This window comes from Talpa europaea (assembly GCF_964194135.1).
Source record: "Talpa europaea genome assembly, chromosome: 2".
NCBI classification, from domain to species: Eukaryota; Metazoa; Chordata; class Mammalia; order Eulipotyphla; family Talpidae; genus Talpa; species Talpa europaea.
The window spans coordinates 97526511-97552872 of record NC_140068.1 but is presented as its reverse complement, the minus strand read 5'-3'; the positions used below and the strand labels follow the sequence as shown (position 1 = coordinate 97552872).

General features: G+C 42.5%; 1 protein-coding gene across 1 annotated transcript in view; it reads right to left on the bottom strand.

Moving 5' to 3' along the window:
* The window catches only part of LOC311187990 (uncharacterized protein), a gene marked incomplete at both ends in the record, with an annotated part of 36613 nt that overhangs the window by 5120 nt on the left and 5131 nt on the right, over nt 1–26362 (bottom strand). The window contains 3 exons of the mRNA XM_084259320.1: nt 637–906; nt 1987–2101; nt 20273–20638. Coding sequence (XP_084115446.1) covers nt 637–906; nt 1987–2101; nt 20273–20638 — 751 coding nt within the window. The remainder of the gene's footprint in view (nt 1–636; nt 907–1986; nt 2102–20272; nt 20639–26362) is intronic.

Sequence of the window (26362 nt, the reverse complement as noted above, 5' to 3'; positions counted from 1 at the left end):
TAAGTGCCAGGCAGTGTGTCAGGTATTGGGCATACAAGCTCCTCTCCTCAAAGACGTCAAAGACTAGTGATAAACATTTAAGAAAACAGAAATGAAATGGATAATAATTTGAAAGCAAAAAGTCAAACTATAGGGTGTCGCTCATACATGACCACGTGAGCAAGGTGCCCCGTGCAGTCGGAGGCTGCCCTAACCGCAACCCTCCCCGGCCCCAACCTTCAAGGGTCTCAGAAGCTTGACCCCCAAAGGCGGATTACGCAGTGGGAGCTCCCCAGACAGGCTGGCAGGCAGGAGTTGGGAGGGGTGGGGAGAGGAAGACAGTGGGGGCACAGGGCACCGCTTAGTGAAAGGTGAGTACGTGGAGGACACAGGCCTGAGGCACCGGGAGGGTGTGCGGAGCTAGAGGAAAGAGCTGTAGAAGTGGGGCCTCACCCGCAAGCCTGTCCGCCCCCGCCACCAACTCTTTCGGTGGCGACGCCCCTCCCGCCGCCCCGCCCGGGCCCCGCCTCCCCGCCGGAGCCCCGGCCTCCAGCGCGCTGTGGGTGCCGGCAGGGACCCCGAGGCCGCGCTCCCCGCCCGCCCCGCGCCGAGCTCCTCCCCCGAGAGTGGGCCGCGAGGGCGAGCCCCGGCGCTCACCTGCTCGCTGCCAGGTGAAGGGGGCGGCCACCTCGTAGTTGTGTCTGCACACCGTGTCCACCGCGGCCCGCAGCTGCTCCAGGCTGTCCTTCTGTGTGTTCCAGTACTCGACGATCGGCCGCCCCCACGCGGCAACCGTGATGTGCTCCCCCACGTCGCTGTCGAAGCGCGCGAACTCCTCCCGGTTGTAGATGTAGCTGAACACAAACCGCACCCGCCGCGTCCCGTCGGTGTAGTAGCACAGGGCCTTGTCCTGGAACACGGAATTCTCTGCGGGAACCACACCCGCGGCTCAGCCCGACTCAGCCCCCAACCCCGCCGCCGCCGCCGCCGCCGCCCTTCCCAGGCCGCGCTGTTGGCAGAGACCCCTGAAAACCTGCTCCCCTCAGACTCTCCTCCCAACCCTGTGGGGGCCGCTGGCTCGGAACCTGCCGCGGGCTCTGAACCCGGGTCCGCAGGCGGCGCTCCCCCAACCCCGCCGCCCGCGCTGCTCGGGGCGCCCCCCTCTGAGGGGAAGATGGAGGACAGTGTCTCTGAGGCCAGGCCCGGGGGTGAGAGACCCGAGCCAGACAACTGAGTACAGGTGGCGGTCGGGTTCGTTTTACGTCGATCCCCGTATTTAGTGGAATCAGAAAATTCTCACATGAAATCTCATTTTCCGCAGAGCTCCAGGGACTCTCGGGACAAACAAGCGTCCAAGAAGCAGGAGACTTCAGGGGAAATGATGAGAAGGTCTAGAGTTAAGTGCTCGTCCTCACCCTCGCGAGCAGATTCTCAGTGTCTGGCCGGGCGCCCTCCTCCCCTGCCCGAGCCCGCTCACGTCACGATTTGACCGAAACCAGTGAAAATGCAAGCTGAGCCGCCCTGTCTGTGGCCACCCAGCCGGCTGCGCTCAGACACTGAACTTGCACAGACTCGGGAATGCAGAGTCCCCTTCCTCCAATACCCAGACGTCAGAGAGCCCTGCATTTCCCTACCCCAGAGCCCCACAGTATTTAGTCCAGACAGGTCTGGGGGTGGGGGAGCAAATAACAAATCCTGCTACGTCTTCTCTGGAGAAATTCTTATCTTCAAAAACCACTACCATTGATAAGCCATGCTCCTCGCCCTGCACAGGCAGGAGAGCAGCTTGTCTCCCTCATGGTGTGACAGCAGGCTTGAGCCCAAGGGCTGGGGAGTGTCCCCCACTCTCTCATTAAAAGGCAGAAATGAGAATTTACACAGCTCTTTCCCAAAGAGAGGAAATGCGTGATTTTAAAAAGAAAAAGTGTTCTGAAATCAGAGAACCCCCCACACTCAGCCCAAGGGTCCCTCAGAGTCTGTTCTGGGGGGCAGGCACCCTGCACTTACTTGGAGACTGTCTGCCCTCAGTCCCTGGGGCGCTCAGCGCCACCAGCATCACCACCACGCCTGCTGCCCACAGGCTGCCGGGGATCCTCAGAGCTGTCTTCCCTGACATGATTAGGAACCAAGGGGCAAGTATGGGTAGTCAGCACAGCTCGCAGCTGGTGGCTATGATGGACCCCTTCAGCGACTAAAACCCTGGGAACCTCCAGCACAGCAGGATTGGAGAGGCCACGGAGAAGGAACCAATCAGCACTGGCGCTGCAGCACATCATCTGTCTCTGGGCAGACTCTTTTTCTGAAGGTTCTCAATCTAATGCCTGGCACTGTGTCTTCATCAATTTGTACCTTTTGAGGTAAAATGTTGCTCTCAGTTATCCCAGATCTAAAAATTGAATGCCTTGGAGTTTAAAGAACCTAAAAGGAACGGTGATTGTAGAGTACACATCTTTGTGTTATTTATTTGAAACCTATTTTTTTTTTGGTAGGGAAAAAAAGAGGGGAATCGTACTTCAGGGTAAAGGAAAGTTATTGTTGGGAAAGTGTACACACTGAGGAACCTTCAGTTGTGGTGGGAAGAGAATCACTAATGTGCTTTATGTCAGCAAACGACAGAATCTCTTTTGCCTGACACTTCTCTTTGTAAAATGTGTTTTATATCTGGAGATTTGTATATAAACTTAGGAGCAGTATGATTTGTTTACTATTGCAAAATGTTCCTTAACTGTCATGTGTAACTGTTGGAATAACAGATTATTCCAAGAAAACAAGCAAAAAGAAAAAAGAAAAAAGACAGCTAGCCCTGCTGGTGAGTGACTCTTCACTATGTAAGAATCTATTTCATTCATGCTCTTTGTGTAAAAGTATTAGAAAAGGTAATGAATTTAGTGTTTCTCTTATAAGCTCTCCAACTGTTTAAATCCTCCCTGAACCGTGAAGGTTCTTCTATATCAGAGAAGGCACAATCCACAAACACTCCAGCATTCAAACAGTCACCTTTGATTTCAAGGACAGAGAGCAAAAGATGAGGAGAAGCATTTTCTAGGCCCTGAATATGGTTAATGAGGGAGCAGAGGCATAGGGTTACAGATTATACTGTACCTACAACATCAAGTATCAAAGAGAGGAAATATCCATTTTTTAAATAAAGTTGTTAACAAATACCTCTTCCCCAGGAGCAGTAGTAAATGGTTATAGAGCAATTAGAACAGTGATGGCAAACATAAATAAAAAGAACAATAAGTATCTTCCTCTTCCCCTCTTCTCTTCCCCTCTCTCTTCCCTGAATTTTAGGATCGCCTTTCAAAACAGAGAACAAAATATAAAAGCAGACCATAAGGAAGTTACCAGGTACAAAAAGAAATAGGATGTGGCAACAAGAAGCGCTCACTGGTGGCACGCAAAGGCACTGTGACTCCGACATTCTGGATTCGGGACACAGTCACAGAACACCTGACTGGAAAATTAGTCATGGGCTTCCACCAGCAGTGGTGTATCATGATCTGGGTAACCTAGAATGAGGTGGGTTTCCCTACATGAGATGGCAGTGTAAAGAGGGAACATCAAATAACCTGGGATAGAGTTTGGGGACAAGGAAAAATGGTCAGAGAGGGATATTGAAGGTGCCCTCCTTGCTTTAGCCCTACCTAACTCAGGGCTCTTCGGAATAGACAGAATTTTGGTCCCTCCCCTTCCTCCTTTGCTAGTGGGGAGACTCAGTAGCTCTGTTCCAAGACTGTGCGGTGGAGGCTGAGTCGAACACGGGGATTTCCCAGTCTCACAGGCCAGTTCACACAGACTTTTCAACTAGCAACAAAAGTGTGATCTTAGAATTCTTTTGCTGATTGGCTAACTCTCATGGAAAAGGCTCCAGTTTGGGCTTCTACCTTCTTGTTAACTTTTTACAGTAAGCATTCTGTCAAATGTCTAAAAACTCCATTTTGGTCACATACCTGAGTGTTCTATGCTCCTCACCCTTGTGATCAGGGGACCCCACCTGTGAGTTATGACACATCTGTGTGGTTTTGTTTCTGATAGTTTTGTCCCCCTTCCCAAAAACTCAACAGATCCCAGAGGTACTGTCATGTAACAATATTTTTCATACACCTGCAGAGTTAAGATCCTGGATTTCAAAGATGAAAATACATGGTTCTGTCCTCTAAGAATCAACAAGTACTTCAAATTAACAAATAGCATGTGTGTTAATTGTAGGTGTTCATATTTGTTGTATCTGTACTCAATAAAGTAAAATTGAACATGAAAAAATTTATTAATGAAAACATTGAATATTGACTTAACTATTAAATTAATGTTAACTATTAAAGCACTTTATACTCTGCCTGCATTCCCATTTCTTTTTTTTTTTTAAGATTTATTTTTTTACTTATACCAGAGCTGGGGGTATAGGCCAGAGTCTCAGGAGGGTGAGAGGATTCAGCAGAGACAGAGATGGAAGCAGAACAGGCAGACTGACAGAAAGCACTGCTGAGGGGAGCAGCAGGCGAGGCAGGAAAGATCTGCCTTGCCATGTGGGTAGCTCCCTGGCCGGCTTAGAATCGAGCCAGCACTGCAGAGGCTGCAGACAGCTTCACAGCGCTGCACTCAACCTGCTGTGCCACCGGGGAGGCCCTGCATTCCCATTTCTGACTTGATCCAGCTTCCCAGTATCTCAGGGAGAGGACAGGTATTCTCATCTGATGCCCCAAATTTTTCAGCTACCACCCAAGGGTGGCCACGAGTTCAGGGGATAGTAGTAAAGAAACAAACAGTTCTTAATTGGCTGTCACTCCATGGTTCAACACTGAGAAAAAGACAGAAACACCCATTTACCTGTCTTCCTCTGAAAGAGGTGTATTTGTATATTTTAAAAATCTGCTGCCTGAGATTCTGAATTCCAATCATCATAAATCTAGGCTCTGATTGAAATCTTCCCCTTTGTGAGATTGACAGTTCTTGACACACCCTCAAATGCCAGAAGCCACACAAATATTCTGATTGGACCAGCAAAAGGACAACAACACAGGGAGCAAAAGAAAATGAAGAAACAGAAGATATGTTCCAAATGAAAGAACAAGATTATAACTCAGAGAAAGATCTATGAGGCAGGGCCTCCCAGGTGGAGCAGTAGGTTGAGCTCAGCTCTGTGAAGTTATCTGCAGCCTTTGCAGCGTGGGTTCGATTCCAAGCCGGCCAGGGAGATACCCACAGGGCACAGCAGACCTCTCCTGTCTCGCCTGCTGCTCCCCTCAGTGCTTTCAGTCTTTCTGCCTGTTCTGCTCCCAGCTCTGTCTCTGGTGAATCCTCTCACACTCCCACGACTCTGGCCTATACCCCAGTTCTTGGATAAATAAAAATCTTAAAAAAAAAAAATCTATGAGAAAGGCAGGTTATTATTTTTTATTTGCAATTAATAATTTTATTTTTTTAATTTTTTACATCATTTTTCACTTTTTTTTTTTTTTTTTTTTTTTTTTTTTTTTAAATAAATTTTATTGTTATATTCCCCATACAATTGCAGCCCCCCCATTCTGACCCCAATCCCTCCCCTCCCGCCCCCCTAAAAGTGTCTCTGGTTCATAGTTTTTTGTTGATTTTGATTTTCACTATCTTATAGTTATTCATTTTCCTGGTCCCTTATTTAAGTTTTCTAGATTCCTGCTATGAGTGAGACCATCCGGTATTTTTCTTTTTCTTTTTGGCTTATTTCGCTGAGCATGATCCCTTCCAGCGCCATCCATGTTGCTGCAAATTGCATGTGTTTATCTTTTTTGAATGCTGAGTAATATTCCATGGTATATATGTACCACATCTTCTTGATCCAGTCATCTATTTTTGGGCATTTGGGCTGTTTCCAAAGCTTAGCTATTGTAAACAGTGCTGCTATAAACATAGGGGTGCAGGTGTTCTTTGGAATTGATGTTTCTGTGTCCTTTGGGTAAATACCTAGGAGTGGAATTGCTGGATCATATGGAAGCTCTATGTTTAGTAGGTCCAGAAATCTCCACACAGCTTTCCACAGTGGTTGGACCAGTTTGCACTCCCACCAACAGTGCAGAAGAGTTCCTTTTTCTCCACACCCTCGCCAACATTTGTTGTTGCTAGTTTTTTTAATATGTGCCATTCTCACTGGTGTAAGATGGTATCTCATGGTAGTTTTGATTTGCATTTCCCTGATGACAAGTGATGTTGAACATTTTTTCATATGCCTGTTGGCCATTTGCATTTCCTCTTCAGAGAAGTTTCTTTTAAGCTCTTCTGCCCATTTTTTGACTGGATTATTTTCTTTGTTGTTGTTGAGTCTCATCAGCTCTTTGCAGATTTTTGTGATCAGTCCTTTATCATTAGTGTTGGGTGCAAAGATGTTCTCCCAGTTGGTGGGGTTTCTCTTTGTTTTTGTTATTGTCTCTTTTGCTGTGCAAAAGCTCTTTAATTTGATGTAGTCCCAGCTGTTTATCTTTGCCTTCACTATCACTGCTTTGGGTGATGTGTCTGTAAAGATGTCTCTGATGTGCAAATCACGTAGTGTTTCGCCTATATTTCCTTCTATATATTTTATGGTTTCAGGTCTTATGTCTAGTTCTTTAATCCATTTTGAGTTGATTTTTGTGTATGGTGTGAGGTGGTGGTCAAGCTTCATTCTTTTGCATGTAGCGACCCAGTTTTCCCAGCACCATTTATTGAACAAACTTTCTTTGCTCCAATGCATATTCTTTGCTCCTTTGTCAAAGATTAGTTGACCATAAATCTGTGGGTTTATTTCTGGATTTTCTATTCGATTCCATTGGTCTGTATGTCTGTTCTTGTTCCAATACCATGCAGTTTTGATGATTATGGCTTTGTAGTATAGTTTGAAGTCTGGGAGTCTGATGCCTCCATTCCCTTCTTTTTTTTTCAGGAGAGCTTTGGCTATTCGGGGTTTTTTGTGATTCCATATGAATTTCATCAATAATTGTTCTATTTCTTTGAAGAATGACATTGAAATTTTGATTGGAATAGCATTGAATCTGTATATTGCTTTTGGAAGGATGGCCATTTTAATAATGTTTATTCTTCCAATCCATGAGCAGGGGATGTCTCTCCATTTCTTTGTGTCTTCTTCTATTTCTTTTAACAGTGTTTTATAGTTTTCTTTGTATAGGTCCTTTACCTCTTTTGTTAGATTTATTCCCAAATATTTGATTTTTTTTGTTTCAATAACAAAAGGGATGGTCTTTTTGATTTCTTCTTCTTCAGATTTATTGTTTGTGTATAGGAAGGCTACTGACTTTTGCGTGTTGATTTTGTATCCTGCCACTTTACTGAACTGATTGATGAGTTGAATTAGCTTTTCTGTGGAGTTTTTGGGGTTCTCTATGTATAATATCATATCGTCTGCAAATAGTGATAGTTTGACTTCTTCTTTTCCTATTTGGATTCCTTGGATGTCTTTCTCTTGTCTTATTGCCCTGGCTAGGACTTCCAGTATTATATTGAAAAGCAATGGTGAGAGTGGACATCCTTGTCTTGTTCCAGATCTTAATGGAATTGCTTTCAGCTTTTCACCATTGAGAATGATACTGGCTGTTGGCTTGTCATAGATGGCCTTTATGATGTTGAGGTATGTTCCTTGTATCCCAAGAATTTCAAGGGCTTTTATCATGAATGGGTGTTGCACTTTGTCGAAAGCTTTCTCAGCATCTATTGATATTATCATATGGTTTTTATATTTCTTTTTGTTGATGTGTTGGATAACGTTGATTGATTTTCGGATGTTAAACCATCCTTGTGCCCCTGGAATGAATCCAACTTGGTCGTGGTGAATTATCTTATGGATACATTGTTGGATTCTGATAGCTAAAATTTTATTGAGGATTTTTGCATCAGTGTTCATTAGGGAGATTGGCCTGTAGTTTTCCTTTTTTGTGTTGTCCTTGTTCGGTTTTGGTATTAGTGTAATGTTGCCTTCATAGAACGTGTTTGGTATTGTCCCTTCCTTCTCAATTTTTTGGAAGAGTTTGTGAAGGATAGGCACTAATTCGTCTCTGAATGTTTGGTAGAATTCATTTGTAAATCCATCAGGTCCTGGGCTTTTGTTTTTGGGGAGGTTTTTGATTACCATTTCAATTTCGCTAATTGTAATTGGTCTGTTTAGGTGTTCTATTTCTTCTTTATCTAGCTTTGGGTGATTGTAGAGTTGTAGGAATTTGTCCATCTCCTCTAGATTGTTAAACTTGTTTCCATATAACTGTTCATAGTAGTTACTGATTATTCTTTTGATTTCTGCTGTGTCCGTTGTGATTTCTCCTCTTTCATTGATGATCCTGTTCATTTGTGCTTTCTCCCTTTTTTCCTTTGTGAGCCTGGCTAGGGGTTTGTCTATTTTATTGATTTTTTCAAAGAACCAGCTCTTGGTTTCATTGATCTTTTGGATTGTTTTTTTAGTTTCAATTTCATTTATTTCTGCTTTGGTTTTTATTATTTCTTTTCTTCTACTGGTTTTGGGGTTTTTTTGTTGTTCTTTTTCTAGATCTTTGAGCTTCGAGATTAGGTTGTTTCTTTGAGATCTTTCTTGTTTCTTGATGTGAGCTTCTATTGCTATATATTTTCCTCTTATTACTGCTTTTGCTGCATCCCATACATTTAGGATATTGGTGTCCTCCTTGTCGTTCAATTCAAAAAATTTTTTAATTTCTTCTTTGATCTCCTCATTAGTCCAATGGTCTTCCAGTAGTGTGGTTTTTAATCTCCATGAGGTAGGAAAGTTCCTTGCCTTCTTTTTATGGTTTATTTCTAGTTTGATGCCTTCATGGTCAGAAAAGATGGTTGATATGATTTCAATCTTGGTGTATCTGTTGATGTTTGTCTTGTGCCCCGTATGTGATCGATCCTGGAGAATGATCCGTGTGCGCTTGAGAAAAATGTGTACTCCGTTTTTTTGGGGTTTAGTGTTCTATAGATGTCTGTTAAGCCCAATTGCTCTAGGTCTTTATTTAGAGCTTTGGTTTCTTTACTTATTTAAACAATATTTGCTTCCCCCCACCCCCTCAAGTGAAGTCCCCATAGAGTTTCCTTTACCAATGCTCCTGTGCACCATCACCATAGGCCCCTGTGCTCCTCCCTCCCTCCCTCTGATCCCTCTCCCTCCTCCTCCCCTGCAGGATGTCTCTGATTTATAATTGTCTGTTTTTCCTTTGTTGTGTTTTGTACTGTTATTATTTTTTACACTAATGTCTTATTTGGTTCCCCTATATTCCTGCTATAAGTGAAACCATCCGATATTTTTCTTTTTCCTTCTGACTTATTTCACTGAGCATAATTCCTTCTAGCTTCATCCACGTTGCTATGAATGGCATGAGTTTATCTTTTTTGATCACTGAATAATAATCCATTGTGTATATATGCCACATCTTCTTGATGCAGTCATCTATTTTTAGGCATTTGGGTTGTTTCCAGTTTTTACCGATTGTGAAGAGTGCTGCAATAAATATAGGTGTACAGGTGTTCTTTTGAATCAATGTTTTTGTGTCCTTTGGGTAGATCCCTAGGAGTGGAATTGCTGGATTGTATGGTAGCTCCATTTTTAGTAGACTGAGGAACCTCCAGACAGCTTTCCATAGTGGTTGAACCATTTTGCACTCCCACCAGCAATGTAGGAGAGTTCCTTTTTCACCACATCCCCATCAACATTTGTTGTTTTTTTGATATGTGCCATTCTTACTGATGTAAGGTGGTATCTCAATGTGGTTTTGATTTGCATTTCCCTGATGATAAGGGATGCTGAACATTTTTTTTTTATGCCTGTTGTCTTTTTGCATTTCCTCTTTGGAGAAATGTCTTTTGAGTTCTTCTGCCCATTTCTTGACTGGATTGTTTATTTTGATTTTGTTGAGCCCTGTGAGTTCTTTGTATATCTTTGTGATCGGTCCCTTATCAGTTGACTGGAGTGCAAAGATTTTTTCCCAGTCAGTGGGGTGTCTCTCTGTTTTGATTGTCTCTTTTGCTGTGCAGAAGCTTTTCAGTTTGATATAATCCCAAGTGTTAATCTTTTCCTTTACTTTCTTTGCTTTGGGTGATGAGTCTTTAAAGATGTTATTGCAATGCATGACTTATAGTGTTTTCCCTATATTTTCTTCTATATATTTTATGGTTTCAGGTCTTATATCAAGTTCTTTTACACATTTTGAGTTGATTTTTGTGCATGGTGAAAGGTATGTCCTAGTTTCATTTTTTTGCATGTGGAGGTCCAGTTTTCCCAGCACCATTTATTGAACAAACTGTGTTCCATTGCATGTTCTTTGCTCCTTTGTGAAAGATCAGTTGTCCATATAAGTGTGGTTTTATTTCTGGGCTCTCTATTCGGATCCATTGGTCTGTGTGTCTGTTTTTGTTCCCAAACCAAACTGTTTTAATTATTATGGCTTTAGTATAGCTTGAAGTTTGGAAGTGTGATACCTCCTTTCTCCTTTGTTTTCTCAGTAGGGCTTTGGCTATTCATGTTTTTTTGTGGTTCCATATGAATTTCAACAGTATTTGTTCTATTTCTTTGAAGAAAGTCATTGAGATTTTTATTGGGATAGCATTGAATCTGTATATTGCTTTTGGTAGGATGGACATTTTAATAATGTTAATTCTTCCAATCCATGAACAGGCGATGTCTTTCCATTTCTTTGTGTCTTCTTCTATTTTTTAACAGTGTTTTATAATTTTCCTTATATAGGTCTTTCACCTCTTTTGTTAGGTTTATTCCCAAGTATTTGATTTTTTTTTTGTTTCAATTATAAAAGGGACGGTTTTCTTGATTTCTTCTTCTTCAGATTGTTTGTGTATAGGAAGGCTACTGATTTTCTTGTGTTGATTTTGTATCCTGCTACTTTACTGAACTGGTTGATTATTTTGAGTAGTTTTTCTGTGGAGTTTTTAGGGTTCTCTACTTATATTATCATACCATCTGAGGCAGGTTATTATTATTACAGTGCAAATCAACTTAAAACACTTAATGAATCAAAGTTTATGTGAGAAGTTTATAAGGAAGTGAGTACATGAAATTTGTAGCCCAGACACTCAGAACAAGGAATGCAATGACTAAGTGACTACAGAGTAGTTTTTTAATCACAAACCTGGCTCTTGGAGGAGGTTAAATTTAAAGATAACTTCAGTACTGTTTTTTTTAAGCACCATACCATATTTGGCATCAAATAGTTTCCTCTTCAGCCAATGAGAAGATGCGAGACAGCATCATTTGTCTCTGGCAGAATAAGACACAAAGTCTGTTTCTGTGTAAGAGCAATAAATATACAAAATAACAAATCATTAAATTCTACAGTCATGTATGCAATCTACAGTAAAGACAGAAAGAAATTTAATAAAGAGAGTTTCTTGAACTGGGCAAATTATGTCAATTTCCTAAACACCATACATAAGCTTGGTGTTGCTTTAATCCAAATATCAACATAGTAGTCAATAGTTTTTCTAAGTTTTATTATTATTCAAGAATAAATGTATAAAAACCATTATTAAGACAAATGGAAATTGCTCTAATAGGTGTTTACAAATGATTATAAAGCTAAACAGTTAAAAATATGTTTACACGGCTACAAAAAAAGAACAACTGCGGAATAAAATTGCACAGAAAAAAACAATTTAAGATAATGAGACTGAGAAAATTATTTACTATATTTCTTGGGATCTGCTAACCCTTTGAGAAAAATTTGGGATGTGAAACAAGATACATATCTCTAAGAAACTTTCACAGTATAGCCACTTTTTCATAGTACAGAGGCGCACTCCACTGTTCTGGAGTCAGCCTTGGTTTTAGAGGTAAAGGCCAGTAGTTGAAGCATATTGCAAGTCAGTGCAGTGTGAAGGGTTCAGAAGGCAAGTCTTCCGCTACTGTTCATAATAAATTTTTGAACTGATTATTTTATTTTTTATCATTTTTAATGGAATAAATTGGCTTAAAATACTGTATATGATTTAAAAACATGGACTCACATCTTCAGATATGTCGCCATATGACACCACTATCAAAAATAAGTCTTCTGCATCTTTAGAGATTTGCTTGATCATCCACCACAAGGTGGAATGGAATGAGATGGAAAGCAGTGTTGTGGTGAGGAAGTGCTAAGTGATGAAATTTTAGTATGAGAATTTAGGAGAAGATATTTTTAAAGAATTTTAAAGTTTTTTTGGTGTTAGAAATATAATCAAAATTTGATATTTCTCAAAGGACTGCAAAAAAGGCTTGAACTGTTTTTAATTATGTATTGAACAATTTACTGTTGCGTCTTTAAAAGAATACCATGCTGGACTACTTTGATGGACAGAATAAGTTATCCTACCTTCATGTTGAATAAATTGAGACGGTAGTGCAAACCCATGTTCATTGCATCATTATTTACAGTAGCCAAGAGTTGGAAACAACCTAAATGCCCACGGACAGGTGACTGGCCATAAGAAGTTGTGGCATATATACACAGTGAAATACTACTCAGCTATAAAAGCAAAAGATGAATTCCTGCTCCTTGCAACATGGATGAACCTAAAGGAGGCTGAGTAAAATAAGCCAGATGGAAAAAGACAAGTACCATGAGATTTCATTCATTTGTGATATATAGAGAAACCAAATAAGCAGGCTAAACAAGGTCAAAATAAACTTTTAGATTCTAAGAAGGGAAGGGAACAATGAATGGGTGGGTATATTGGGTGAAAGAGGTCAATTGTACAGTGAAGGTGAAAGAATTGGACTTTTAGTGGTAAATTTAATGTAGTATATATAGATATTTGAAATTTATATGTTATAATGCACACTTGAAATTTATAGGTTATAGTGCAATGTTAATTAAAAATAAAAATAAGTCATTAAAATGTGAATAAATTTAAGTATATAACAAAAGTAAATATTTAATTCAGTGAAGTGAGGGAAATACACTAAAAATTGTATTGGGTCAATTCTTTAATTACTTGGAAAGTAAAAAGAACCTATAGATGAACACATGAATTAAATGTTCACATGTAGAATAAGGAACTTGAAATATTTTTTTAATGAGTAATTTATTAAGGGATATTTGGGGGAGATGGAATCAGAGGTTCCTAGTTTCCCTTTCAGGAGGACACCCACCAGCAGTCCAGCCAGGCACTGGACTCAGGATCCTGTGACTTGCAGCAAAACTAGAGCACCTCCTGGATGTTGGAGCCCAATGCCCACCACACTTGACAGACAGATGCTGAGGAAATTCAAATCTATACAACAAAAGATGGATGGCAAGAGGCAGTGGTGGGGTGGGGAGCAGCAGGGGCAACTCAAAGGTGTGATCCCATAATCCAATGTTCTCAGGGAAGGGGAGTAGCTTAGTCTACACTAACTACGGGGTGACATGGGCACAAGTGGTGGGGTTTCCCAGGTGGATAAGCCCCCAGGGAAGATGACAATGAGAAGAAAGGTGCTGCTCTTTCCTGTAACTGCCTTGGGACTCAAGTTGATACTGTGAAGTTGGCACAGAAAGTCCCGTAAAGCTACACTGAAAGCGCCAGTCCACAGACTGCAGAGATGAGGGTCAAGAATTCCAGAGGGGTGGGCTAGCAGTAGTCACACAGGCTGCCCCACACCACTTTCACTACTGACCAGACCCCTCCAAGCCTTTCCCCACAGCCAACCAGGCAGCTACAGATTAGTTCTCCTGTCCTACGGAGCCATCTACTGGAAAACTGGAAATTCTACACCCTTAGAAAGCTAAAAATAAAAGATAGGAAAATACAATAGAGGGCACCTTGGGCTCTCAAGGGAATATTTCACCACTGAGAGAAAATAAATCTCCAGAAACCAACCACGAAGACATGGAAGAGCTTTTCTTCCTATCAGAGTCCAAAATTGTCATGATAAAGACATTCAAAAAAAATGTAAGAAAACACAGCAAACTGATCAAAGATACACAAGGAAACACAGATAAACAAATGGTATATCCCAAGAAATAAGATTAATGAACAGAAGCTAGAAATCAAAGCTTTAAATAAGAAAATGATGGAAATGTAGGTTATAATAATATCAGTAGAGATTATAAATTCTGGAGAAAGCTATGGAAGTAGAAAAGACAAATAGACCCAATGAAAGAATCAATGACTTTGAGGATGATAATGCAAAAAGAATACAGGTAGAAGAAAAAAATACAAAGAAAAAATTAAAAGACATTTCAAGCTTTTCTGATTCCATCAGGAAAGGCAACATAGGAATAATGTGGAAGAGAGTAAGAAGGGAACATATACAGAGAAACAGTCAAGGAGGACTTCCCAAACTTGGAGAAGGAACTAAATATACAGGTCCATAAAATGAAAAGAACACCTGGTTACCTAAATGTAATGCGACATTACCTAAATGCCTACAAGAAAACACATGGTAATAAAATTTGCAAGAACTCAAGAAAGGAAAGATTGAAGCTAACTAGAGGGAAAAAGCAGATAACCTATAAAGGTACCCCTATCAGGCTTACATCTGACTTCTCCAAGGAAACACTATGGGTAATGAGAGAATGGAATGATATGATCAAACTAATTAAAGATAAAGTTGCCATCCAAGAACACCCTATCCTACAAGGTTTTCCTTTAGACATGACGGAGAAACAAAGATTTAGTCAGACAAACATATGCTGAAAGAGTTTGCAAACACTAAACTTGCCTATAAGAAATTCTAAAAGGAATTCTCATATTTAAATTGAAAAGAAGGTGCCTCCCTGGTGGTGCAGAGTTAAAGACACAGCACTATCAAGCAATCACCAGCCACTGCAGCCTAAATTCGATCCCCGACTTGCCAGGGAGCTAAGCCACATGGTGCAGCAGACCTCTCCTGTCTCCCGCTGCTCCCCTCAGCAGTGTATTTCAGTGCATCTGCCTGTTCTGCTCCCCACTCTCTGGTGAATCCTCTCACCATCCCAGCACTTCTGGCATACATCCCAGTTCTTGTATGCATAAATCTTCAAAAAATAATAAAAATATATTGAAAAAAAGAACATCCACAATGGCCTGAACAATGAATTAGATAGAAACAGAAAAAGACAGATAGTATGGCAGTAGCAGACCTTCACATAGCAATAACCATCCTAATTTTAAATGCATTGAACTAAATGGATCAATCAAAAGTCATAGAGTGATCGCTTAGCTCAGAAAACAGAATCCAACTTTCTGCCTCTCCAGGGAACACAGCTAAGCTCCAAAATAAACACAGACTCTGAGTATAAAGGCTTTGAAAATAATCCTGCCAGCACTGGGACCCAAAGGAAGGCAAGGAAAGCCATACATATAACAGATAAAATAAATTTCCAGCTAAAAAAGGTAACAAGAGACAGGTATGGACATTATATAATGATTAGGGGAACAATACAGCAGGAAGACATACTCACTAGTATATATTCATCAAGTCCAGGAGAATAAAAATATATAAGGCAAATATTATTGAATCTGAAACAGACACTGGGAACAACACATTAGTGGCTGGGGACTTCAACACCCACCTCAGACCAATGAGCAGATCAACAAGACAGAAAATAAACAAGGATACAATAGACTTAAAAATTTAGACCACATGGGCTTCACGGATATTTATAAGGCACTGCACATTCTTCTCAAGTGCACATAGGACATTTTCCAGGACTGATCACATATTGGGTCACAAGACAAGTACCAATAAATTCATGAAGACTGAAATCATACCAAGTATCTTTTCTGATCACGGAGGTATCAAATAAGAAGTCAACCACAAAGAGAAAGAACATGGAGACTGACAACACACTACTGAGTAACTACTAGATTAGAAAGTCAAAAGAAATTTAAAAATCCCTCAAGACCAATGAAAATGAGACACAACCTACTGCACACGACAGGACACAGAAGAAGAGGTACTAAGAGGGAAGCATATAGCAATACGGGCCCACAGCAAGAAACAAAAGTGAGCTCAAAAAAAAGCAATATAATCTCCCACCTTAAGGAAGTACAAAAAGAACAAAAACACAAATGCCAGTAGAAGGAAGGGGAAAAAATTACATAATATATAAAATTGAAATTTAAAATACAGTCTCAAAATTAATGAATCCAAAAACTAGTTCTTTGCAATAATAAACAAAAAAGAAAACCTCCAGCTAGGCTCACCAAGAAAAGAAAGGAAAAAACTCAGAATCAGAAACCAAAGACAAGTTAGAGCAGACATCTCAGAAATTTAGAGGATAGATTACTATGAACAGTTGTATGCTTGCAAATTGAATAACCTAAAAGTGACAGACAAATTCTTAGAAATATACACCCAGGGCCTCCCTGGTGGTGCAAGGGGTTAAGCACCGCACTATGAAGCAATCCACAACCTCTGCAGCATGAGTTCGATCCCCGGCTGCCCAGGGAGAAACTCATATGGTAAAGCAGACCTCTCCTGTCTCTCCCGCTGCTCCCCTCAGCAGTGTATTTCAGTCAGTCTGCCTGTTCTGTTCCCCGCTCTTCTGTCTCTAGTGAATCCTCTCACCCGCCACATCTCTGGTCTGTACCCCAGCTCTTGTATGCATAAATAAATAAGTCTTTAAAAAAAAAATATATATACACACACACACACACACACACACACACACACACACACCCATCTGATAATCAGAAAGAAATAGGAAACCTATTGTTTTGCAACCACCCCAGGCCAAGTAGATTCATCATCAATTCTCATAGATTTGATAAGATAAGAAGATAATAGATAAGATAATTTTGGAGCCTTCAGTGGATATTTACAGGCCTTTAATGCTGGATCAGCGGACAGGCCAGCTTTCTCTCTCAGTGTTTCCCTGGCTGTCTCCTTCTCTGCAGTCCGCCTCATAGTGATGCTGCCCTTATCACCCCTCCCCACGGTGTCCCCATCTACATGCACATGCCCCCTGCTCTCTGGGTCCAGGAGTCCATAATTACAGGTGCACCCCTAAGACCGCAGGTGCCGGTCATAGATGCAGTTGGTGGGAGGGCATAAAAAGCCTGATAACTGCATTTACCCTACACTTATGTAGACGAATTAATTACAAAAAAATTGAAACAGTGATTAAAAAAAAAATCTTCAAAAAAAAAAAAAATAAGCCCGAGACTAAACCAATGAGTTCTACCAAATCCTCAGAGATGAACTGTAAGGAAAAATGAGTGGCTCAGGCTCTTTTTCACCTCCTCAACTACCACCCACTGCTTTGTTGTGCTCCCAGGTTTGAATACCCACACATAATATTATGTGTTATTGCAATAAGTGCCTGGGAGCCTGATCATGGGGCATGCACACCTATGATCACAGACACCCAGGCCGAGAAGCAAGAGACAGAGAGAGAAGAGAAGCAGAGAGAAAGCATGGAGATGGCAAGGGCTGGGAGGCTCAGTTGCTGCCTGACCCCTGTCTGCAGTCTGCCCGTGTAGCTGGTCCCCTGCTTCAGCATTACAGGCCTGTCAACTCTACTGAGGGCTCCAAGATTCTTTTCTGTTTGCCGGAATCAACAATGAACCTGCCCTGCCCGGGATGGCTACCCTGTTCTCAAACTCTTTCAAAAAATTCAGAAACAGGGAATACTTCCAAACACACTTTATGAGACAAACATCACCCTGAGACCAAAACTAGACAAAGACACAGCAAAAAAAAGTACAGATCAATTTCCCTCATGAGCATGAAAGTGAGTAGAGCATGAAAGCGAGGGAAGATACTATGTTTGTGGGTTCTCACCCATGCCCTCATAATCACAAAACACAGCTCAGTCTCAGGGTACAACAAAAGGGTTTATTTAGAAAGAGGTGATTGAGAAAAAGTAAAACCTTCCTAAGGCCACACATGGCCAACTGTCCGACCCCAGAGATAGTGGCTACAGTGTCCAGTATCCAAGCCAAAAGCTGTTAGTGCAAGATGGCCTTGTCCATCTTGAGAACCTAGAGCTGTTGGCACCCCAACTCCAGTGAATGGTGGATTAGGACCCACCTAATCTGGCCACTGGAGGTAGCCACAGGCAGCACCCCAGCAGAAATCCAAAGCTGGGCTGGTCAGGGCCATGCACCAAACCTGACAGTTCTTTAGAGAAGCTCGGCATGGCCAGAGGCATTCCCAATGAATGCAGCAGCAAAGGCTTCTGTGATGGTCCCTCCTGAAACCAGTCTCTTCCTGAAGCTTCTTGAAAGTTGAGTCAAGCCTCCCTCTCAAACTGATTCAAGTCTCACTGAAGTTTTGGCTTATATGTTCCTTGTGTACCCACCTTTCACGCCCGATTGGTCCATTTTCCAAACCATCTGCTTGGAATATTTAATTGGTGCCAGTGGAAGCTTAAACCTAATTGATGCCATGTGTACCCGAACCTTGTACATTTTCAAAACCAGCTCAGGGTTCAACACCGATATCCTGGTGGTGCATCCAACCTGCCCTGAACCGTCTCACACAAGAGCCAGGCAGGGAAGCTCTGCTGTATCTAAATGACAGTAGCCAGGTTTAAACCTGACCTGAGCATCTTCAAAACTGTCATGGTCTTTTTGTTTTAAAACCCAAACCTGGCTGTTCCAGGCTGATGTGGCATAGCCCAGACTGATGCAGCTCATCAGTGGGGGGCCCAGTGCCTTCAAAGAACCAGGAGACATAAGGGCTCCCGGAGGGGCCTCCTATTTTCTTCCTGCTATCCCTCCCTCGTTGCCATATGTAGTGCCAGCAAGGCACAGAGCAGGATTTCTATAATGGGGGTGGGGGGATGACAGGTAAAGGAGAGTCCTGGAGCCTTCAGTGACTTTTCAGGCTTTTGTTGAGCTTTTTACAAGGCAGGGGGGCGGGAGGGGGGGGGCCCTGGAAGCTGGCAGGCCTCCCAGTCCCTGGGGAGTCTTCACTCTTTCTGGGCTCTCAGGCCTTCCAGTGGTCTCTGCTTCTCCTTTTCTGCTCTGCTGGTTCTGACTTTTCTGGTTCCCCGTGGCACCGCCCTTGTAAGCCCAGTCTCAGCCCAGGTGTGCCCACCTATGCAGGCCCACACCCTGCTCCAGGTGCCGCAGTCAGGCATGCATGTGGGAACCGCAGGGATCCATCATTAACGCTAATAGCGGGAGGGCAAAAAAGCCTGGTAATTTTTCACTTACTCTACACCATAGGTGGGGCCTCAGCTATAAGCTTGCCTGGTTCTCCATGGCAGCAGACAAGAAAACAGCTGGCAAAGCCTATATGTGGGGCTAGGAACAAGTCTTTATTACAGCAACAGGAGATTTAAGGTGTAGGATAAGGTAAAAGTATCAGGCTTTTCTGCCCTCCCGCCATCAGGATAGATGACGGAACCCTGCGGTCCTGAATGCATGCTTGATGACGGGCACCTGGAGTAGGGTGTGGGCATAGGTAGATGGGATTCACCTGGGCTAAGACTGGGCTTATAAGGGCGGTGGCACAGGGACATCAGGGGAGAAGCAGAACACGAGAGAAGGCTGGAGAGCCCAGATAGAGTGAAGACTTGCTGGAGGCTGGGAGGCCTGCCAGCCTCCCGGCCCCCCAGCACCCCTGCCTGCCATGTACCTGGTAATCCCAATAAAAACCTGAAAAGCCACTGAGGGCTCCAGGACTCTCTCCTCCTTTACCCCCGTCTGCTCGGGTCATAGAGATCCTGTCCTGTGTCCTGTCCTGCGCCTTACACAAGTGTAGAGGCAGGACAGGACACAGTGCAGGTTTTCTGATCCCATGCAGACCAGGTAAAGGAGGAGTCAGAGTCCTCAGTAGTTTTGAAGGTTTTTTATTTGGGGTTCACCAGGCATATGGCAGGGAGGGGTGCTGGCAGGCCTCCCAGCCCCCAGCAAGTCTTCACTCTATCTGGGCTCTCTAGCGTTCCTTCTGCTGCTTTTTAGCTTCTCTTTCGGCTTTTGCTTCGGCTTCTACTGCTGCTACTGCTGCTGCTGCTGCTGCTGCTGCTGCTGCTGCTGCTGCTGCTGCTGCTGCTGCTGCTGCTGCTGCTGGCGTCCCCGTGACACCGCCCTTAAAAGCACAGTCTTAGCTCAGCTGAATCCCATCTACCTATGCCCACACCCTATTCCAGGTGCCCGCCATCAGGCATGCATTCAGGACAAGGATCCATCATCTATCCTGATGGCGGAAGGGCAGAAAAGCCTGATATTTTTTTTACCCTACAACAAGGTAGTAACAGCGGCAGCGTCCAGTGAGGGAGCCCCCCACCCCCTTCCCCCTCTTAATTACTCAGAATCCTGCGGGTTCCAGACCCACTGGAACTCCCCCTCCCTCCCTCTCTTCTAGTCAGTGGGAAGCTGTCATTAAAAGCCCTTTCCCAGGCCTCCCAGACCTTCTCTGGTCCCTGAAACAAACCGATAGACCCCCCTGGACTGTGGGGTGCAGGAGAGCAGCCGCGCTCCCCGGGGGAGGGTGCGAGTCCGCTTCCGTCCCTGCATAAGGAGCGGGGTTGCGGGAAGGAGACAAGCAGGGGCAGAACTTCCCAGGCTGCAGTGGAAAGCCTCGCGCCTCTTCTCCCTTCTCTGAATTTCCGTGCCTCCAGGAGCGTTTCAGGGCCCGCAGGTTGAGATAACGTAGGAAAGGAAGGAATCTGCCGGCTGCGTGGGGACAGACCCTCCGGAAACGTCGGGTTCCCCGCAGGCCCCGCAAAGCGAAGGAGAGAAAGTCAGTTTCCAGTCTGGCCTCGGCCGCCCTCTGGCGGTGGACGTGGCGCATCACATCCTCGGAGCATTGAAGCCAATTGTGCAGAAAACCGGACCAAAGGTCAGGACTGTTAAATTTTTGGACTTTTCCCAACCAGGAGGGCAATCAACAACCGTCAGTTAATTGGTAGAGCGGTGAGTCAGGGATTGCTGCTGGCAACGGAAGAGCAGCGTGCTTGGCGGTTGATCTAGCATCGTCATGGCCCCTGTTTTGATATCAAAAGCCTTCTTTCAGCTCCGCCCTGCTTTACTGAGGATGCTATAGATGAGATATTTCTGCCCCCCCCAAAAAAAAAAAACACCCACAAGAGACCTTGACTGTTTGCACCACCTCGACCTCCCCTTCCCGACCCCTCAGAGGCCACCGCGCACCCTGAGCCATGGTGACTAGAAAGGAGGCTTCCCGAGAGCAACAAGGCAGAAACATAGTTTCTGGGTGAGTTTTGCTTCCAGGAACACGAAAGCATCTTACTCTATTAGAAATCACATAAAATAACAGGCAAGAAAGGAAGTGTGAACGCCACGTGGGGAAAGTCCCTGAGAAGACGCGGGGTTTCCGCGGAGCGACCCTGCGGAGAGGGACGGGGAGAAAATCCATGGAAAGGCTGGTCTCGGTCGCCCTCTGGCGGCAGGAGCGACGCATCACACATGCCCCCGAAAAGCAGACCCCGCGGCGTCTGGACACCTGAGACCAAGAGACCCTCTCGGTGCACCCACCCGCCGGAAGCTGTGCCTCCACGCTGAGGGGGGGGTTCAAGAGCTCAAGAACAGCAGAGACAGGTGAGACCCGTGTCCACAGCTCTCCTCACCACCCAAGCCAGAACATACACCATGGATCCTCCGTGATAGGGTCACAAAAATTAAAACCTGCAATCAGAGCAGTAAGGAGGATAGAAGTAGGTCCGAAATGGTAAGACCTTGACCCAGAAAGAGGAGCTTCAGAAATTAATAATCTTTGCTGTTATCTTGAGGGCATGATGTGGCAACAGGGACAAGGACTGGATAGGTTTTTAGATTGTTTTTACTGGTGGAAAGTAGCAAACAAGGCAGGGACAGTGAAGTACAGTCATCCACTGTAGAGCACGTGTTTGACTGACAGTCATGTGAGCTATAAAGATAGTAAATAAATGGATAAGTAAATAAATAAGGTGAAAAGCCCCGTTTACCATCCAGGAGAGCAACAAAGGGCTCAGCAGGAATATGTTTGAGATACATGGAGTCACAGAGGGAATGAGGGAAAAAACTTCCTAATGGAAAGACATTAACCCAGAAGGATGTGGAGGGTGAGTTCCAAGTGCAGTGACACGCAGGCGTGGAGAGATGGAGAGGACTGGGGTTTTGAGGACTGGTGGTAAATCAAGCTGGGGACAGATGTCTCCTGAGGACTTTGGGCTTCATTTTGCAGTGAGTAGGAGCCATTATGCAGGTTGAGAATAAAGAAAGTAACATGAACAGTTTTGAGGGTTAGAAAGAATGTTCTGGTGGGAAGGATGTTCTGGTGGGAAGGACAAAAAACTAGAAACACAGATGACATGGGCCAGACCTTAAAGAGAGAGAGAAGCAGGAGAGCCAAAGGTGTAATTATGGAAGCAAAGTTGAGATGGAAGTGGTTGCTGGGAGGAGACCACACCAAAACTAAAGTACGATCAGGGGGATGCAGAGTTAGAGAAATGTGAGGAAGCAGGTGCAGTTGATGTTTTCCATCAGTTGCATGTGGGAGAGGGACAGGGCAAAGGTAGAAGATGCTGGGCCTCCTCTGGTGGCGCAGCTGTTGAGCGCTGGGTTGCAAAGCTGCCCGAAGCCTCTGCAGCACAGGTTCGATCCCCGGCCACTGGCGAGGGTCCCACATGGCGCAAAGACCTCTCCTGCCGCCCGCTGCTCCCCTCAACAGTGTATTTCGTCAGTCTGCCTGTTCTGCTCCCCGCTCTGGCTCTGGTGAATTCTCTCACCTCCTGCGCTTCTGACCTGTACCCAGTGCTTGCATAAATAAATTAATAAATCTTTAAAAAAAAAACTGTAAAACAGCTTCTTTACTGTCATTTTTCTGTGCTAGAAAATAGAGCTACTTTTCATAAGTGTGTTACTTATTGCTTCTTACTGTTGAATTTTGAAAGTTCTTCATAAAGATTCTGTTACTTGTTTGTCAGTTATGTGATTTGCAAATATTTTTCTCCCAATCTGTAACTTGTCTTTTCCTTCTCTTGAGAGGATCTTTTGCAGAAAACAAGTTTTTAATTTTGATGAAATCCAGTCTGAGAGTGTAATACCTCTCCTCTTTCTAGCTACATATTTTATTGAGGTCACATTTTCTTTAAGTATTTCAACCAGTACAGCATATTTTACAGATTGACTGTAGAAGAACATATGACTACATTATCTTTATTAAAGAGATTTTTCCTTTCAGCCTTCTGATGTCTATTGATATATGTGTCTGTGTCACTACAAATACCAGAGTTTTTAAATCAGTCTTAAAATCAGGCAGATGGATTTCTCCTATATCATTTTTCTTTTTCAAAATTCTTTTTACTGGTTCTATTTCCTTGCCTTTCCATATAAACCTAAATATAATCTTGTCTATAACTAAAAGAAATCTTGCTGGGATTTTTGGTAAGAATGGAGTTAAACCTGTTTATTAACTTAGGAGAACTGGCTTCTCTGCTAAACTGAGTCATCTAATCCATGAATACTGTGTAACTTCATTTATTTAGATATTCTTTGATTCCTTTTATCAGTGTTGTGCAGTTTTCAGCATAGGAATTTTGTACATTTCATCAGAATTACACATAAATATTTTATTTTTAAAATCCAACAATGTATTTATTGGTATGTTTTCCCACTTATCTTGATTTAGGGATTCTAGAGCTGCTTTTGTCTGGAGGAGCACCTTCTGTAAGACGTACTTCCTTCTGAGGGCTGGCAGAGCATAGGGGAGCAGTGACTACAGACCTACATCTGTGCCTGACCAACAACCTGTGTCCTGAGCATTTTGCATCAATGAAACAAGAACTGGGTCTCTGCAAGAGATACCTTTTGTGTTTCTTATCCTTTTCTGGAAAGGAATATCCTTTAGAAGAGACATGTTTTCATTGGGAGATCCAGAAAGGCTTGAGTGATTTTAAGTGACATTTTATTTTTCAATTTTGGTATTTGTGTGTTCATTTGCTAGTACATAGAAATATAACTGACTTTAGTATAATTATCTGGTATCCTGTAACCTTGTTGAACTCACCTTTTCGTTCTAGTTTAGAATTCCTACATGATTGTATAATTATGACATCTGACAGTTTTATTTCTTCGTTTGCAATCTGTGTGCTTTATTTTTGTTTCCTTTTCTTGCTTTCTGTACTGGCTAGAACTCCCAACACTGTGATGAGTGAGAGTGTGAGAGGGGACATCTTTGCCTTGTTTCTGATCTTAGAGGGAACACCCAGTAAACTAATGTTTATTGTAGATATACTTTATTAAATTGGGAAACTTCCCCTCTATTATTATTTTTTGAGCATTTTATCATGACAGGGTGCTGACTGTATATTCATTAACTCGAATTAGTCTCTTCTTGCAGCTGCCTTTACTACTGATTGTCAAACGATCTATATTCTTTCCACTTAATTCTACATGAAATCTTTGAACATGGAGTCTATGTCATAGACAGGGGGATTATGGGGCGATGAAGTATTTAATGGTAGTAGTATAAGTTTCTTTATCCTTAACCTGTTTATACACACACACACACATACACACACGTACATATACACACACATACATATATATACATATATATATATATATATATATAAAAATTTGGGTAAAGCAAGTGAGTAAGTAGGGATAGATATTCTAATTGTGGTTATCTCTGTGTCCTTGAAAACCAGAATTCTTGGAGGAAAGAAGATATAAATGTAATATAAAGGAAACTAAATTTTTAAAATGTGTACATATATAAATCTGGGTTCATACAAACGTAAAAATGTATGTAAGTATAACTATATTTCCACTGAAAAGCCCTTGTAATTCTACCAATTCCTAATTCTAGATTATGGTATTTAATGGCATTTCCCATTAAAGTAAGCCAGGGCTTTCTGGAAAAATGACTGAGTCCAGGTCTGGCAGGAAATGTACAGAATGAACCTGGAACGTTTTGTCAGAACAGCTAACAAAGGAGTTCTCAAAAGGTTGTGTCAAAAGAATACTGGAGTCACTTGAAGAAGAATCCATTCACCAAAAATGAAACATTTGAACTTAACATGGATAAGATCCATCAACTACATTTAACCCTTGAGTTTATAATAATACAAAAAGTAAAAAGTAAATCTAATTGCACACCTTTGGATAATAGTAGATAAAAAATTAATTTGAACACTAGTAAATAGAGGAAAAGAGAAAATATTCTTTCTCACCACAGTGCCACTGGCAACCCCCTAGTAAATGAAGGGAAATGTCTCTTTATAAAAGCAATATGGCATATAAATAAACATGGAATGATAAAATTAGAATATCCCCATTTTTCAATCCCCCAAAATTAAAGGACCTAGAAGACACAATACCAGCTACAAAGGGACCAAATCTAAGTCTGACCCAGCCTCTGAATCCAGAGGACAACTTGCAGGAAATGTAGAGGACATGGGGTCTTGTTAGACTGCACCAGATGTGTGTAATCTGCAAATTCCAGACCCTGGGAAACCCTGCAGCTCAAATTGTTCAGGTTTTTCAAATGAAAGAGTGAAGGAGAAACATGTAAAGTACAAGAGACATAAGAGACAACTAAGCAAGAGTGTCCAGAATTAATACTTGAGTGAAGAGACTAAAAATACCAAAAAAAGAAAGTGGTCACTGTAACAATCAATCTATCATTCCATTTGGGAGAAGGGAGAGGATTTGATTGCCCTGAGGCACATGGAGATTTCTGCGGTGGCTACAAAGGCCTAATTCTTGACCTGAGGGGTGATTACTGGAGTTTTGGCCTTAAGTAACTCATTCTGAAGCCATATGGTGCAGCAGACCTCTCCTGTCTCACCCACTGCTCCCCTCAGCAGTGTATTTCAGTAGATCCTCCTGTTCTTCTCCCCAACTCTGTCTCTGGTGAATCCTTTCAACCCACCTGCCCACCTGCATCTCTGGCCTACACCCCAGTTTTTGTGTGCATAAATAAATCTTTTTTAAAAAGAATAGGCTCCGCATTTCCAGTGATATTACCACAGCGCCACCCCCACCCCCCACAAAGCAGCTGTAGTCCACCACCATGTGCCATTGTGCTCCCAGCCTCCTGGGAGCACAGACAATAATGTAAACCAACATTAGCTCAATAAAAAAAATTTTTTTTCAAATTATGAAATTTTTTTAAAAATTTAAATTATGAAAAAACTTATGGAATATTTTTAAACGATCTAGTGATCAGCTGGAGGACAATGGATGCCTTGGTGGTTGGGAACATACACCTGAGCAGGTGTGAGCCACACCTATGAATCACATATGCTGCTGTAAGCCAATGCTACTTCAATAAAACAGTAACACACACACAAACAAAAAAAAAAAAAAAATCCAGAGAGGTGATACATTATGGATCTGGATTTACAGGTCCTGTTTTTTCCCAAGCAACCTAAGTTCTTTGAAACTGAGTTTCTTTATCTGGAAATGAAGGAAATAAATTAATGTTAATACAGTCTGAAAAAAAATTTGTCCAAAAAATGATGATAATTCATTCGAGTATCCATTTGGTGTGGTTATCTCTATCAGTTTTATTTTA